Consider the following 14,882-nt stretch of genomic DNA (forward strand, 5'->3'; position numbering starts at 1 on the left):
ATAGATCTTATGGCCCCCGGAGTGAGTCCCCGAGCACCGCTCAGGACTCCTTTGATCTCTCACCGCGGGGCTTGACGTCAGCCGCCTCAGGGAGAAGGAAAGCCCAAATCTCGCGACGTCCGAGATATCGCGAGATTTGGGCTTTGGGCTCAGGGAGAAGGAAAGCCCTAATCTTGCGAGATCTCGGACGTCGCGAGATTTGAGCTTTCCTTCTCCCTGTGCAGGCTGATGACGTCAAGTCCCGCGGTAAGAGATCAAAGGAGTCCTGAGCAGTGCTTGAGGACTCACTGGGGGCATCTGTAAGATATATACTGTATGTGGGCTTTCCTTCTCCCTGCGCCGGCTGATAACATCAAGTCCCGCTGAGAGAGATCCAAGGTCCTAAGCAGCGCTCGGGGACTCACTGGGGGGCCATAAGATCTATATTTGGCCTTTCCTTCTCCCCTCACACAGCCACAAGGGCGACCATAAGGGCTATGAACTCAGGATAATTGTATAATAAAGCAGACAAGGGAGCATTATAGGAATCTGTGGTAGCAAGCTGTCATACCCTTCATTAACCCCTCACTGTCCGTCACTGTGCTATAATTTGATTATCTGATTGTGCTCCTAGTACTCTCCCCATAACTTCTCCCCTTCCGGCCAATTTTTATAATGGCAACTACAAATAAGAAACGAAAAGTTGACAGTGAGGGACGCGGTTCCAGGACAGGTGGAAAGTGGAATAGAGACTGTGGCTGTTTATAAGGAATTTAATGTCAAGGGACACTACCAGTCGAGACATAGCACATACGACACGCTTACAGGGCGCGACCGCAGTGAAAAGTTGAAGAGCCTGTGAGTCAAATGAAAATGTTAATTTGCATTTAATTTTAATGGTTCAAAGAATGTCAGGCAAAATGGTTGGCCCTCGCACATGTCCACTTCATCAAATCTGGCACTCTTTCAAAAAGGTTTGGACACCCCTGATCTAGACTAAGTTGACTTTGCATGGGATATGAAATCTGTATTCATACTATTATATTATACTGATTTATTCTTTTTTTTTATTTTTATTGAATACAGAGAAAAATTAACCGATCAACTCTGCGCTTCGCATGAAATGCATTCAGGTGAATTTATGATGCGTCCACTTATCATGAAGAGCAATTATGTATTATGTACTACAGTTTATTGGTACATCTTTTTGTCATTATAATTCGTGACATGGGTGTGACTGTAAGCTGTAACATTGATTTACTTTGCATGTAAATGTCTCCAATGAGGAGCGGAAACGTAATCTGTGAATAAATTTGCACAGTATTTAGCCTTCTACGTGGAGCTGCTTATTTTACTTGTCTTATACCTTGGAGTTCAGTCTTTGGGAAGCACGCACCCTCATCTTGGTGACTACTCACAGTTCTGCTCCTTTATTTCCAATTGGGGATATGCGTCTAAGGTATTGATATGATATCATGTATCCTATGATCTAAGATCTCGTTTAGGGTGATTTGTCACTAGTGAAGAGAGTTATTAGAAATGTATTATCTCTTTCATGGAATATGATTGCTTTTACATTGTGTGTCTACCACTTGTCCTTCAGTAGAGGAGAAGGTTACATATGTCTCCAGAATGAATTTTTTTTTATTGCAATTTAGATGGAACAAAAAAGGCTAAGATTAAATACAAAAATGTGTTTGCTGGAAAGGCGTCATCAATGAAAAAGAAATACGTTGGCATTCAGGACGACTCTGACTCTGATGGGACATAATTGTCCTCCACCAATCTTATACAGCACCTTTGAGATGTAGTCAGGAGCACTGATGTGCCATTTATGTCTGTTACATAGTTACATAGTTAATACGGTTACAAAAAGACATATGTCCATCAAGTTAAAAAAAGGATAGGCGGGGATGCGAATCCCAGAAGGAAGTGAGACTCAGATTTCTACACATTTTCATAAGCATTAATGTTGTTTACTTTTAAGAATTCGTCTAAACCCTTTTTAAAACTATCCACTGTTCCTGCTGTGACCACGTCCTGAGGAAGTCTATTCCACAGATTCACAGTTCTTACAGTATAGAAGCTTTGATGCTTCTGGAGACTGAACTTTTTCTTCTCCAGTTGGAGGCAGTGCCCCCTTGTCTTTTGAGGGCATTTTACATGGAACAGTTTTTCACCCTATTTTTTGTATGGCCCATTTATATATTTGTATAGGTTAATCATGTCCCCCCTTAGACGTCTCTTCTCAAGATTAAATAAATTTAATCTTTTCATCTTTCTTCATAACTAAGACCCTCCATGCCCCTTATCAGTTTAGTCGCTCTCCTCTGTACTCTTTCCAGATGTCATAGGAGAAAGTGATGAGCTCTATAATGTTGTCCTCGTAGATCAGATTAACAAGAATTTCTAAGTATGACCCCAGTGTTCATTGGGAATCTGTATGTTCTTGAACTTGGTGCCGATTGGGTCCAATGACAAAATGATAATGATTAGTATGTAGAAAGGTTCCAGTAATGCAGGGATGGCCAACCTGCGGCTCTCCAGCTGTTGCAAAACTACAACTCCCAGCATGCCTATACTGCCTACAGCTATCAGCTTACAGCAGGGCATGGTGGGAATTGTAGTTTTACAACAGCTGGAGAGCCGCAGGTTGGCCATCTCTGCAGTAATGTGTAACTGTACGTATCTCTGTTATATGTAAACCAGGTGAAAAGTACAGACTTCAAGGCCCTGAGTAGTCACTCGTCAAGGTGGATTGTGTATTCAGATGAATGTAGATGATATCTGATGCAGACAGGAGGTCCTGAAGGACAAGCTGATGTTACGTCCAGGAGAGAAAGTGAAAGTCATTGGGATCTTGAACTGAAAGCCCTGCTGTAAACTGAGCAAGTTTGCAGTAAAGCCTGACCGCCTCCTGTTCACAAACTATAAGAATACTTTACTGTGGACATCAGCCTTTATCATTATAAAAGGGGTATTCCCAACTCCGGAATTTAAAGTGGCTGGGTCCAGCAGTGGGGTGTAGAAGTAGCACTGTACATTTGTACATTTGATCTTCTGAGATTAGATGCTGTGGTTGTAAGAAGTAAGCAGTCTCTGGTTTCTCCTGTTCATACAGGGCATGTGAGGTTATTGAACTGGAAGGAAATAATCCTCTCCTCTTTCCCTAGGTCACCAGTAGCCGTGAAGATGTTGTCCAGATTGTTTCGCATGCATGGCCAGTTTGTGGCTTCCCATCCCTGGGAGGTCATCGTGGGTACGGTGACCATCACCATCTGCATGATGTCAATGAACATGTTCACAGGGAATGATAAGATCTGCGGCTGGAACTATGAGTGCCCCAAGTTTGATGAAGTAAGTTCTGACACTTTGCCATATAAAGTCTTACTTTACATTACTGTAGGGCTCTAGAAATCCTAGCAGAAGCCACCTAAAAATTGGCTAGATCCCCATTCATGTGTGTGGAAGTTATTATAGAGTAATTTGGCATCCCTGCATTATTCTCTGTACTTAGTTTTATATGGGTATGACATGGACGTTGGTATTTTCTGCTATTATAGTGTGAATCCAGCCTCCAGATAATGCTTTATATGCATTTCTGTAAAACACACTCATGGGCATGTAACGCTTTTGTGTGAGATGTCAGACAGGATGATATCAGGTGAAATAAGCCTTTGTGAGGAAGAGATAGTCTTAAAGGCTTTGGGGGCATTTATATTATTGCATTTTACTCATTTGGGGCTAAAAATCATTTTCTCAGTTGGTCTTTATTAAACATTTAACAGTTGTCCTTCTACAGCTTTCAGTTTCAGCACAGGCTCCCTGCTTCACACTTACTCCATCAGAAGGCTGCTTTGTCCCCTGGATCTGTAGCCTTTATCTCTGAACTCCTGACAGTACATAAACACTTGTTTAAGCTAAATTCTTATCGAACCGATACCAGTTTAGCACTAGTTAGTGTTTATGAGCTGTAAGGGCTACAGATCAGACCATCAGAGCAGTTCTCTGATGGAGTCAGAGTGAAGCAGGGAGCCTGTACTGAAACACAAAACTGTAGAAGGGAAACTGAAAATTTCTAATATTGTTAAAAAAAAAACTGTTAAAAAATTATTTTTTATTAGCCCCAAATTATTAGATTGCAATAATAATAATGCTCCCAAAAGTGTCCACAACCTTTGGTGCTAGTACTTTAATATGGAGGAGCATATTACCGTATGTATTATTTCTTCTACGGTGTGTATTTATTTAACATGACTTGCCTGTGGCCTCTTCACATGTTTTTTTTTTTTTTACCCCACATTTTTTCCAGGATGTACTAAGCAGCGACATCATCATCTTAACCATCACACGGTGCATTGCCATCCTCTACATCTACTTTCAGTTTCAGAACCTCAGGCAGCTTGGATCTAAATACATTTTAGGTGAGTATATGTGTCCTTTGAGCTCCATAATCCAGTGTGATTGATCTGCTTCTGTCATTGACATTTAATCACGTTTCAGGTATTGCTGGCCTCTTCACCATCTTTTCAAGCTTTGTCTTCAGCACAGTGATCATTAATTTCCTGGATAAAGAACTGACAGGCTTGAAGTAAGTATAGCACCCAGGTCACTGTTGGTCCATTTTATCTTTTTGCCATCTATATGTATATGTAACTTTTTTCTTTTTTGTCTTCTGCAGTGAGGCTCTTCCTTTTTTCCTGCTGCTTATTGATCTCTCAAAGGCCAGTGCATTAGCTAAATTGCCCCTTAGCTCCAACTCACAGGTGAGCACCTAAATCATGCCAGTAAGCAAACATTTGGGTTCACTGTATGTAAATCACGCTCGTAAATTTACCTGATTCCTTTTCCAGGACGATGTTCGAGACAACATTGCTCGTGGCATGGCCATCCTGGGGCCTACATTCACCCTGGATGCGCTTGTTGAATGTCTAGTGATTGGAGTGGGAACAATGTCAGGTTAGTAGCAGAATAATACACACAACATCTTCCTTTAGCATCGTCTTGCCTGAGAAGCGTCACCTGGGGGGGAGAGTGGGGGGATGGATTCTCCAACATATACTTTCGACAGATGCCACTGTATAGGCATACAGTGGCATTTGTCACCCGTGGGCCCCTATGTTAACAGGCGCATGCCATGCAGTGTATGATTTTATTTTTTTGCTGGCAGCCTCTGTATGTGCTATTCTTACAACGTTAAAAAAAAAAGTATACCCGACTAACGGAGGTCAAACAGATGCTCTTTTGGCTTCGTCGGGTAAGATGGAGGGCCTGTAGATACATTTGACACACATGTACACTGTGACAGCAGCCTTAGAGTTTTCTTACATCCAGTTATAAGTTAGTCTTGGCTTAACAGTCTCAAAATGTATCAAGGAATTGTTCAGAGTACATAGGGTCGGTGCACATATAGAATTGTTCTAGGTTTACAATTCACATGCAATTAAAGCAAAGGCAGCCAAACATATGATGGCTTGTGACAACTGACGTTTGCACATTGTTACCCATTATCCATTTTCTAACGAGTCTATGAACGCAGGTGTGATATCTGCATTAAAGGGGCTCAATTACATTAAAGGATTCTAGAGCTTAAATTTTTTTCAGTCTTCATATCTTTGTTGTGATTATGTTTATATTGTTCATCCTGTTATTACCTGTAATTTACATGTGAAATTATCCTCATTATGCAGGCGTTCGCCAGTTGGAGATAATGTGCTGTTTTGGCTGCATGTCCATCTTAGCAAACTATTTTGCCTTCATAACGTTTTTCCCAGCCTGCGTGTCATTGGTGCTGGAGGTGAGTGTTTTAAAGCTGCAGTCCCTCATCTTATGCTGGATTTACACGGCCCGATAATCTCCCAGTCTAAAGGGGCCACAAATCACAGAAACAAAGCGGCTGTATGAGGACGAGCAATGGCAATAGACATCACTCTTCCTCCTACTGCTCAGGCGATCACTGTATGTAAATGCAGCGCTTCACCTTCACTGAACAGCAGCCCATTGTCGAGAAGGAACGCCTCCTTCCCAAAAATCATCTGCTTGTCGGCGCAGTGTAAACGCACCTTAACAACAGCTAATAATCACGCATGATAGTTGTCCCAGTTTATTCTGTAGCCTGGAGGTATACGTATTGTAGATGAAGAACTTTCTTTCATCTTTTAACAGTTTTCCAGGGAAAGCAGGGAGGGGCGTCCAATCTGGCAGCTTACTAAGTTTGGAAATGTGTTGGAAGAGGAGGAAGACAACAAGCCAAACCCTGTCACACAGAGAGTGAAGATGATCATGGTGAGTGTCGCTCCTCTTCAGCTGCATCCATTTTTGGGAATGGATTTTGTCTTTGACTTGTGTACTTTGTGGTAAGGATTCTGTAGTAATCTTTAATTGCTATCTGTGAGCACATTTGCATTTTGTTGTGGGACCACCGTTTTACCGTGACAGAAAATAGATGATCATTGTAATTTTTTCTGTATTTTTTTTTTTATTAAAGCAATTTGGTTAAAATTAAAAAAATTCTGCTACAATTCAGTCCCTAGGTCTGGTCCTGGTCCACGCTCACAGTCGGTGGATAAGTGAACCGTCCCCTCAGAACAGCACTGCCATTTCAGATCACAAGATTACCATTGGCTTAGACTATTCAATGCCAAAATGGATTGAGCCCAACATGCCTCTCTGGCAATTCTATCTGTCTAGGTGAGTGCAGTATTTTTATTATTATTATTATTATTATTATTATTATTTTTAATTCGTCACACAGGTAAAAATTATGCATTTTATGAAATTGTCCACCAAAGTTAACAAGAATCAGCTTTAAGCCTAAACATCTGACAGTGCTTTATCTGTATTCCACAGGATGATCACCATGGACATCGAACAGGTCATAACACTGGGTCTTGCGCTTCTTCTGGCAGTCAAGTACATATTTTTTGAGCAGAAGGAGACCGAGTCTACCCTGTCCTTGAAGAACCCTATCACCTCTCCAGTCACTGTGCAGAAGAAGCAGGTTGAGCATTGCTGCAGAATGGAATCGGTGCCAGAAACAACCCCAAAAGAATGTAAAGTAGAAGACGTTTCATCAAAGGAAGAGAAAGGTATACCTACAACCATGATTACAAACTTTTTTTCTTGTTTCTAATCTAAAATGCTTTTGAGTTGCCTATTATTTTTAATTAACTAAATTCTGTCTGTGCATTCTCAGAAGCGGTCATAAAGCCATTGCCACTTGAAAATTCACCCAAAGGTAACTTTATACTGGATGACTCCTCATCGTCAGCTGATTCAAGTGAAGAGGAAAAGGAAACAAACTTTGATATACCAACAGAGCCCCGACCCATTGATGAATGTCTTCGTATCCTGAAAAACCCAGAGGTAAGAGGGCAGAGGGTAATTGCATGAGAAAAAATAACATTGCTGATCTAAAACTAGTTACGTTCATTTTACATGTACCGCTATATGGTGTGTGTGTGTATATATATATATATAATCTTAAAGATGTATGAGTCTCTCAATAACCCGCCCCCGCTTCAGGGCTAGAAACGCAGTGGTATAAAAGAGAAATGTTGATGTGATGTAAAGTGGACGTGTCTGACTTGAACAAGATCTCAGCTCCAGGATAATCACTTTTTATAATCCCTCTTAATATTTGCTTACTAATGAAGAGGTGCAAGCATGAACATCTCTCTGCAGATGGGATCAGTAGAGAAAAAGCTTCACATACACGCACTTAGGCCTCATGCACACGACCATTTTTCGGGTCCGCATCCGAGCCGCAGTTTTTGCTGGTCGGGTGCGGACCCATTCACTTCAATGGGGCCGCAAAAGATGCGGACAGCACTCCGTGTGCTGTCCGCATCCGTTGCTCCGTTCCGAGGCCCCGCAAAAAAAATATAGCATGTCCTATTCTTGTCTGTTTTGTGGACAAGAATAGGCATGTCTACAATGGGCCGCCCGTTCCGCGGTTTGCGGTCCACAAAAAACAACACGGTCGTGTGCATGAGGCCTTAGTCAGAGGAGATTAGTGACGTAATACATTTAAAAAGGAGAGATGTAGCTTTGTATTTTGCAGTTTCCTTAAATGAATCACTTACCAGATTTCTCACTCTGTTCTTTGTAGCAAGGCGCCCAGTACTTGAGTGATGCGGAAGTGATCAAGCTGGTGAATGCTAAACACATCCCATCCTATAAGCTGGAGTCCATGATGGAGTCACCGGAGAGAGGAGTTGCTATTCGCAGGCAAATGCTGGCGCCCAAGCTGCCTCAGTCATCCCCCCTGTTGAACTTGCCTTACAAAAACTACAATTACTCCTTGGTAAGTCGATATTTTTACATCTGTGTCTGGTTCTTTTTTATAGGTCATACATTTATTTTGCTAGTATTTACATGCTATAGTTCATGTGTTAAGCCTGCATTATTTTGTTTTCCAGGTAATGGGTGCATGCTGTGAGAATGTAATAGGGTATATGCCAATCCCTGTTGGTGTGGCAGGTCCTCTCCTCCTGAATAATAAAGAGTTTCAGGTTCCTATGGCTACAACAGAAGGTTGCCTTGTGGCTAGCACCAACCGAGGCTGCAGAGCCATATTGGTGAGATTTATTCAAAGAACCTTCTTTAGAAAGTCCTTTTCAATTTTGAGCCAGTAAGTGGCAAATACTGAGCTTCTATTGTCCTTTCTTCATAGCTGGGTGGAGGTGCCCACAGCCGTATCCTTGCTGATGGCATGACTCGTGGACCAGTTGTCAGGTTGCCTTCTGCATGCGATGCTGCTGAAGTTAAGAACTGGCTTGACAGTCCTGAGGGTTTTAAAGTTATAAAAGATACCTTTGATAGCACAAGCAGGTAAGTGGAAATTTAGTCCATATTTCATGCGCACACATTTTACCAAATCAAGTAAAAGTAAGCATTAGTCTCCTAAAACCACAAGAATTTTACCTTGGGATCGACACAAACTTTTCTTAACTAAGTTTTCCTACAATGGACATTTGTAGGTAATCTGTCACCTTGATTTTGGACAATTATCTACAGTAATATATGTGTAGTACTGCAGATACGGAGTCCAGATCACAATTTTTGTTCCCTATTGCCCCCCCCCTCCTGCTGCTGTCAGCACCAATAGCAGCAGTGAAATACATTGTCAGGACTGCTGTGCATGCGCTTGAGTCCTCTCCATTATGTTAGAACAGCGCACTAGTCTGGACTGTGTATTTGAGTGCTGACCCTGGGGGATGGGGGGCAGTGAGAAAATAAAAAATGGTGATCTGGAGTCTTCTTCTGAAATACTATACACTTACTACTCTATCTAAGGGCTCGTTCACACAAACGTTTTTTGCGTTCCATATACGGCCCGTTTATTGCGTTCCATATATGGTCTGTATACAGAACCATTCATTTCAATGGGTCCGGAAAAAAAAAAAGGAATGTACTCCTTGAACCTTCCGTTTCCGTATGTCCGCATTTCCGTTCTGCTACATTTTGAGTCTTGTTCTATTATTGTCCGCAAATCACGTTCCGTGGCTCCATTCAAGTCAATGGGTCCGCAAAAAAAATGGAACACATACGAAAATGCATCTGTATGTCTTCCGTATCCGTTCCGTTTTTGCGGAACCATCTATTGAAAACTTTATGCCCAGCCCAATTTTTTCTATGTAATTACTGTATACTGTATATGCCATACAGAAAAACGGAACGGAAAAAGAAACACAACGGAAACGAAAAACGAACAACAGATCCGTGAAAAACGGACCGCAAAACACTGTAATAGCCATACGGTCGTGTGAAATCGGCCTAATAGTCCAAAATCAGGGTCACAGATTCCCTTTATTGCCAAGAAATGGATTTAGCGGTCTTAGTCAGCCCCTCGTGTGTTTTTTTTTTTTTTTAACCCACTTCATTATTATGAACCATTATAACAAAATGTGGTTAAAATGCTCACAAAAATTCACTGGTTTTCTTGGTGTCTCTTTTCTGCTAGGTTTGCTCGTCTTGGGAGACTGCAGACCAGTGTCGCTGGACGAAATCTTTATATTCGCTTCCAGTCCAAAACCGGAGATGCTATGGGGATGAACATGATATCAAAGGTATGTTAACTAACACACGCTACTTCTGGAATTGTGACACTTCTTGTTTCCTGAGTGTAATGAAGATTTTGATGTAATTGGTACAGGGCACTGAGAAGGCGCTTTCCAGATTACAAGAAGAATTTCCTGAGCTCCATGTCCTTGCTGTTAGCGGTAACTACTGTACGGACAAGAAGCCAGCTGCAATCAACTGGATAGAGGGCAGAGGAAAATCTGTTGTTTGTGAAGCTACTATACCAGCAAATGTGGTGCGAGAGGTAAAAAGGAATTTCATCACATTCCAAAATTAGGGGATGAAGACAAAGTAGTGTCATTGCTCATTTTGGAGCATTAATTTGTATTTTTTAGATTTTTTTCTGGGAGGTTTTGAGTATTTGTACAGGATTTTAAAGATCTTGAATGTATCTGAGCTGCAATACCAGACATTCACCATATATGAGAGTGGCGCTGTTTCTGGGGAAACGTGGACCCTTTCTTCTAATCTTGTACAAATTCTCTAATGTCTCATGGTTTTGGTGTCTGACATTAAATTGCGTTCTTATCTGCAGCTACTGAAGACATCTACAGCCGCCTTGGTTGAAGTGAACATCAACAAGAACTTGATTGGCTCTGCAATGGCTGGCAGTATCGGAGGTTACAATGCACAAGCGGCCAATATTGTGACTGCAATTTACATTGCCTGCGGACAGGTCAGTTGTTGGAAATATACAAAATACAAAAATAAAATCTTACTGTGTTATTTCTACATTATAACAGCATTTTCAATCTTGTTTTGCAGGATGCCGCTCAAAATGTTGGAAGCTCAAACTGCATCACCCTGATGGAGGCCACAGGTCCCACAAATGAGGACTTGTACATCAGCTGCACAATGCCTTCTATAGAGATCGGAACTGTGGGAGGAGGGACCACCCTGGGCCCACAACAGGCTTGCCTACAAGTACGCACATTCATTTTTTAAACTCATTTTACAACATTTTGTTCAACTACCGGCAGATCTCTACTTTTAACAATTACGTGATGTTTTATATCGGTGTCCTTCTAATACTAATTTCTCATTCTCCTGGAAGTTACCACCCTTCATTTCTGTTGCTGCAGACTTAATATAGTATTACCTGGCTGCATTTAGATGAATGTCCATCCTTATAATGCATGGCTCATAGCAGCAGTTTCCGGGCAGAGGACCTTCCTCTGATCATATTCACTAACACAGCTTAAGAAAAAGGGATCATCCTGGTGCGACAATCCTTATAATGATTGACCCCTGACTGAAGCATGCAGCATTTTTCACATCCCCCAACCATTTGCATTTTTATGCAACTATTGTCTTTAAAATACGTGTGTAAGTGTGCATTTAGACCAGTTTACGAACGAATCTCCCCATGTAAAGCTGCTGTAGATAACCCATTGAACTTAATAAAACACTCGTTCATCAGTTTCAATCGTTGTTTCTGGGCAGCAGATCAGGCAGCACTTCACCTCCACTGACAGGCGGGCAGTTCTCTGCTTGTTGGCGCAGTGTAAATGCACGATGTGATCTGGTGGTGGTGTTGATTGACATTAGTTAAACCAAAAATGAGGAAATATGTCACGTAATGCATATTTTTTTTTTTTTTATAGAACAGCTTAAATCGTACTATATTCATAAACTCTTCCTTATTCTATTTTTATGTACAGATGCTAGGAGTCCAAGGAGCGAGCTCTGAATACCCTGGCAAAAATGCCTGTCAGCTTGCACAGATTGTCTGTGGCACAGTATTGGCAGGAGAGCTTTCCCTTTTGGCTGCCTTGGCAGCTGGACATCTAGTCAAGAGCCACATGGTCCACAACAGGTAATACTGCATAGAATTTTCATTTCTTTTGCATTAAATTTTGAAGATAAAATATATAAATGAACTAGATAAATGGTCCCTAACCTGTACTAAAAGTACTTTGGTTTCCCCACTGTTAGTGTTAGGGCTGCAGTAAACGATTATTTTAGTAATCGAGTATTCTACGTTTATTTTTACAATTAATCAAATAATCTAATAAGAAAATATGAATTAATAGACTATTTTCCTTTATAAAAACTCTTCAGACCCCCTGCCAACACCCTTCGTTCCCCCTTGTGCGATCAGCCCAAGTGCATCAGTTCCCCCCACTGCCATCAGCTCCCCTTCCAATTCCACCAGCTGCTCCCCCTTCCACTGCCATCAGCTCCCCCTCCAATTCCACCAGCTTCTTCCCCTCCCACTGCCATCAGCTCCCCCCACTGCCATCAGTTCTCCCACTCCCCTTCCTAGCCATCAGTGCCCAGCTTCAGCGCCCGTGAACTAAAATGTCCTGAAGATGTGTGTACGTCAGGATCCAAGGCAGTGTTGTGCGAGCAGGCGGGTAACCACGGAGCGTGAGTAATAGCAAGCTCTTCACTCACACTCTGTGGTCACATGGCACAAACGAGTCATCGATTCGAGGATTTTTTTTGTGTCGAGTTAATCGATTAATTCGAGTAATCGTTTCAGCCCTAGTTGGTGTAATCATTTTATGGATCACTATTTTGTGTTCTGTATTTTTATGTTCTGTCACACTGGAAAAATCTGAAATTGTGTTTGAACATTTTGAGACTTTTTTTCTACAACTGTTTCTATAGAAAACTGCATTTCTGATACCACATCTGTTAGGCCCCTTTCACACGGGCGAGTATTCCGCGCGGGTGCAATGCGTGAGGTGATCCCATTGCACCCGCACTGAATCCGGACCCATTCATTTCTATGGGGCTGTGCACATGAGCTGTGCGTTGCGTGAAAATCGCAGCATGCTCTATATTCTGCAGCATATGCGGATGATGTGCAATTTTCACACATGTTTGCTAGGAGACAATCGGGCTGGGGACCCCATCTGTATTATTTTCCCTTATAACATGGTTATAAGGGAAAATAATAGCATTCTGAATACAGAATGCTAAGTAAAATAGTGATGTAAGGGGTTAAAAATAAAAAAAATTAACTCACCGAGTCCACTTGATCGCGTAGTTGCGGATCTCTGTCTTCTTCTGTAATGTTGAGCTGCCGGCTAAGGATCTGTGGTGACGTCACATCGCATGGTCCAATCACATGGTCCCTCACCATGGTGATGAACCATGTGATTGGACCATGTGATGAACCAGGTCCTGAAGATAGAACAGAGCCCGGCAGCTATGGAGCAGGTAAGTTAACTTTTTTTTTTTTAACCCCTCTATCCCTAATTTACTATGCATTCTGTATTAAGAATGCTATTATTTTCCCTTATAATCATGTTAATTAATAATAAAATCTACACAACACCTAACCCAAACCTGAACTTCAGTGATGATGTCCGGGTTTGGGTCTGGGTACCAAACATGGCGATTTTTCTCACGCGCGCGCAAAACGCATTAAAACGCTTTGCACTCGCACAGAAAAATTGTGCATTTTAAGGCAACGCACCCGCATCTTATCGGGCCCTCACACGCCACGCTCGTGTGAAAGAGGCCTAAGTGATACTCATTTAAAAATGTAAAAAAAAATATGTAAATGCCGCAGGTGAACCCAAAATGTTCCACCACCTGATATTTGTTATATCTCATGACATCACACCCAGCACTCGCGTGACGGCACTGTACAGTGATCAGGGAAGGGAAGACTTTCAAGATTGCATTACTGTCACTGGATTTAATATTTTAATATGTCTATTCTCTTGATCACATGTGAGATCTCTGTTTATTAAGAAATGCACTTTTTTTTTTTTCCTAGGTCCAAAATTAACCTTCAAGACATGCCAGGCACATGCACGAAGAAAGCTGCATGATCCATTACCTCCTGCAGCAATTTCACTTGGATCTTAGATGGACCATAGCGGGAAATCTAAGGAAAAGAGCAGAATATTTTGCAGAAACGTTCTATAATGTACAGGTGCTTTGTCACCAGTGGGAAAAGAAAGTTGTGCAGGCAACATGAGAAGAAGACTTAAGCCAGCTCAACCTGTGTTAAATGAAGCTCTACGTGCCTCATGTCCGCTTTGTTAAGTCTTAAAGGCTCCAGTAATCACTGTTGGCGATGTGTTTGCTGCTGAGGCAAAAGCCAAATCAATGGAGAGCTTGGATCTCATTTTGTTTGTTTTTTACACCGCTCACAATGAACCTTTCTTTAAAGGGGTATTCTCAGCGTGGTCATTTATAGCATATCCACACATATGCCATACATTTCTGATAGATGTGGGTCCTGCCCTGTCTCCATGTCCTGACTGCTGTGGACGGAGAGGTGGCGGCACATCCTTGGCGCTCTGCAGTCTTTTCTATGCGAGTTCCAAGTACAGCCAAGCAAGTGTGTGGTGACAGATCATGTAACCTGTTAGGCCTGTTTCACACGGGCGTGTGCGCCCCGCTGCCGTATTGCAGACCGCATTTGCGGATCCACAATACACGGGTGCCGTTCTGTGGGCATTCCACTTCTCGGATGCGGACCCATTTCACTTCAATGGGTCCGCAAATCTGGTGATGTGGAATGGTGCGGAATTAAGTACGGAATGGAGTGCTTCCGTGGAGTTTCGTCCCGTACTTCTGTTCCACAAAAAGATAGAACATGTCCTATCTTTTTGCGGAATGGCTGGATAGCGGACCCATTCAAGTGGCTGCCCCACGGACTATGCTCGTGCATTGCGGCCCGCAGCACGACCACGGGGCGCACACGCCCGCGTGAAAGAGGCCTTATAGGACGCCAGGTCTCTAATCTGTCTGTCTCCAGCTGTGGTGGCAGGGCATGCTGGGAGTTGTGATTCCACTTTAGCTGAAGTACATGGGTTGGAGAGCAATGATATACACTAATAAAAATACAACGGGTC

The 14,882-nt window shown here is 42.2% G+C and overlaps 1 protein-coding gene across 1 annotated transcript; it reads left to right on the forward strand.

Annotated features, from left to right (window-relative positions):
• The first annotated feature begins 1,427 nt into the window (after positions 1 to 1,427).
• Positions 1,428 to 14,376, forward strand: LOC120992442 (3-hydroxy-3-methylglutaryl-coenzyme A reductase-like). Its single transcript, XM_040421423.1, has 20 exons — positions 1,428 to 1,438; positions 3,153 to 3,336; positions 4,292 to 4,403; positions 4,483 to 4,570; positions 4,661 to 4,745; positions 4,833 to 4,938; positions 5,670 to 5,776; positions 6,145 to 6,264; positions 6,506 to 6,669; positions 6,829 to 7,067; positions 7,175 to 7,344; positions 8,090 to 8,284; positions 8,400 to 8,558; positions 8,654 to 8,811; positions 9,944 to 10,049; positions 10,136 to 10,306; positions 10,598 to 10,738; positions 10,828 to 10,986; positions 11,724 to 11,878; positions 13,796 to 14,376. The coding sequence occupies exons 1-20, from the start codon at positions 1,428 to 1,430 to the stop codon at positions 13,848 to 13,850; spliced, it is 2,685 nt and encodes an 894-aa protein (XP_040277357.1). The 3' UTR covers positions 13,851 to 14,376.
• The last annotated feature ends 506 nt before the right edge of the window (positions 14,377 to 14,882 follow it).

This window comes from Bufo bufo, chromosome 2 (genome assembly GCF_905171765.1).
Source record: "Bufo bufo chromosome 2, aBufBuf1.1, whole genome shotgun sequence".
Classification (NCBI taxonomy): Eukaryota; Metazoa; Chordata; class Amphibia; order Anura; family Bufonidae; genus Bufo; species Bufo bufo.

Bases quoted from the DNA above. Each gene is read 5' to 3' on its own strand.
- LOC120992442 (XM_040421423.1), top strand. The intron at 7,068-7,174 runs GTATACCTACAA...GTGCATTCTCAG, and splicing joins TTCATCAAAGGAAGAGAAAG to AAGCGGTCATAAAGCCATTG. The intron at 10,050-10,135 runs GTATGTTAACTA...TAATTGGTACAG, and splicing joins GGATGAACATGATATCAAAG to GGCACTGAGAAGGCGCTTTC.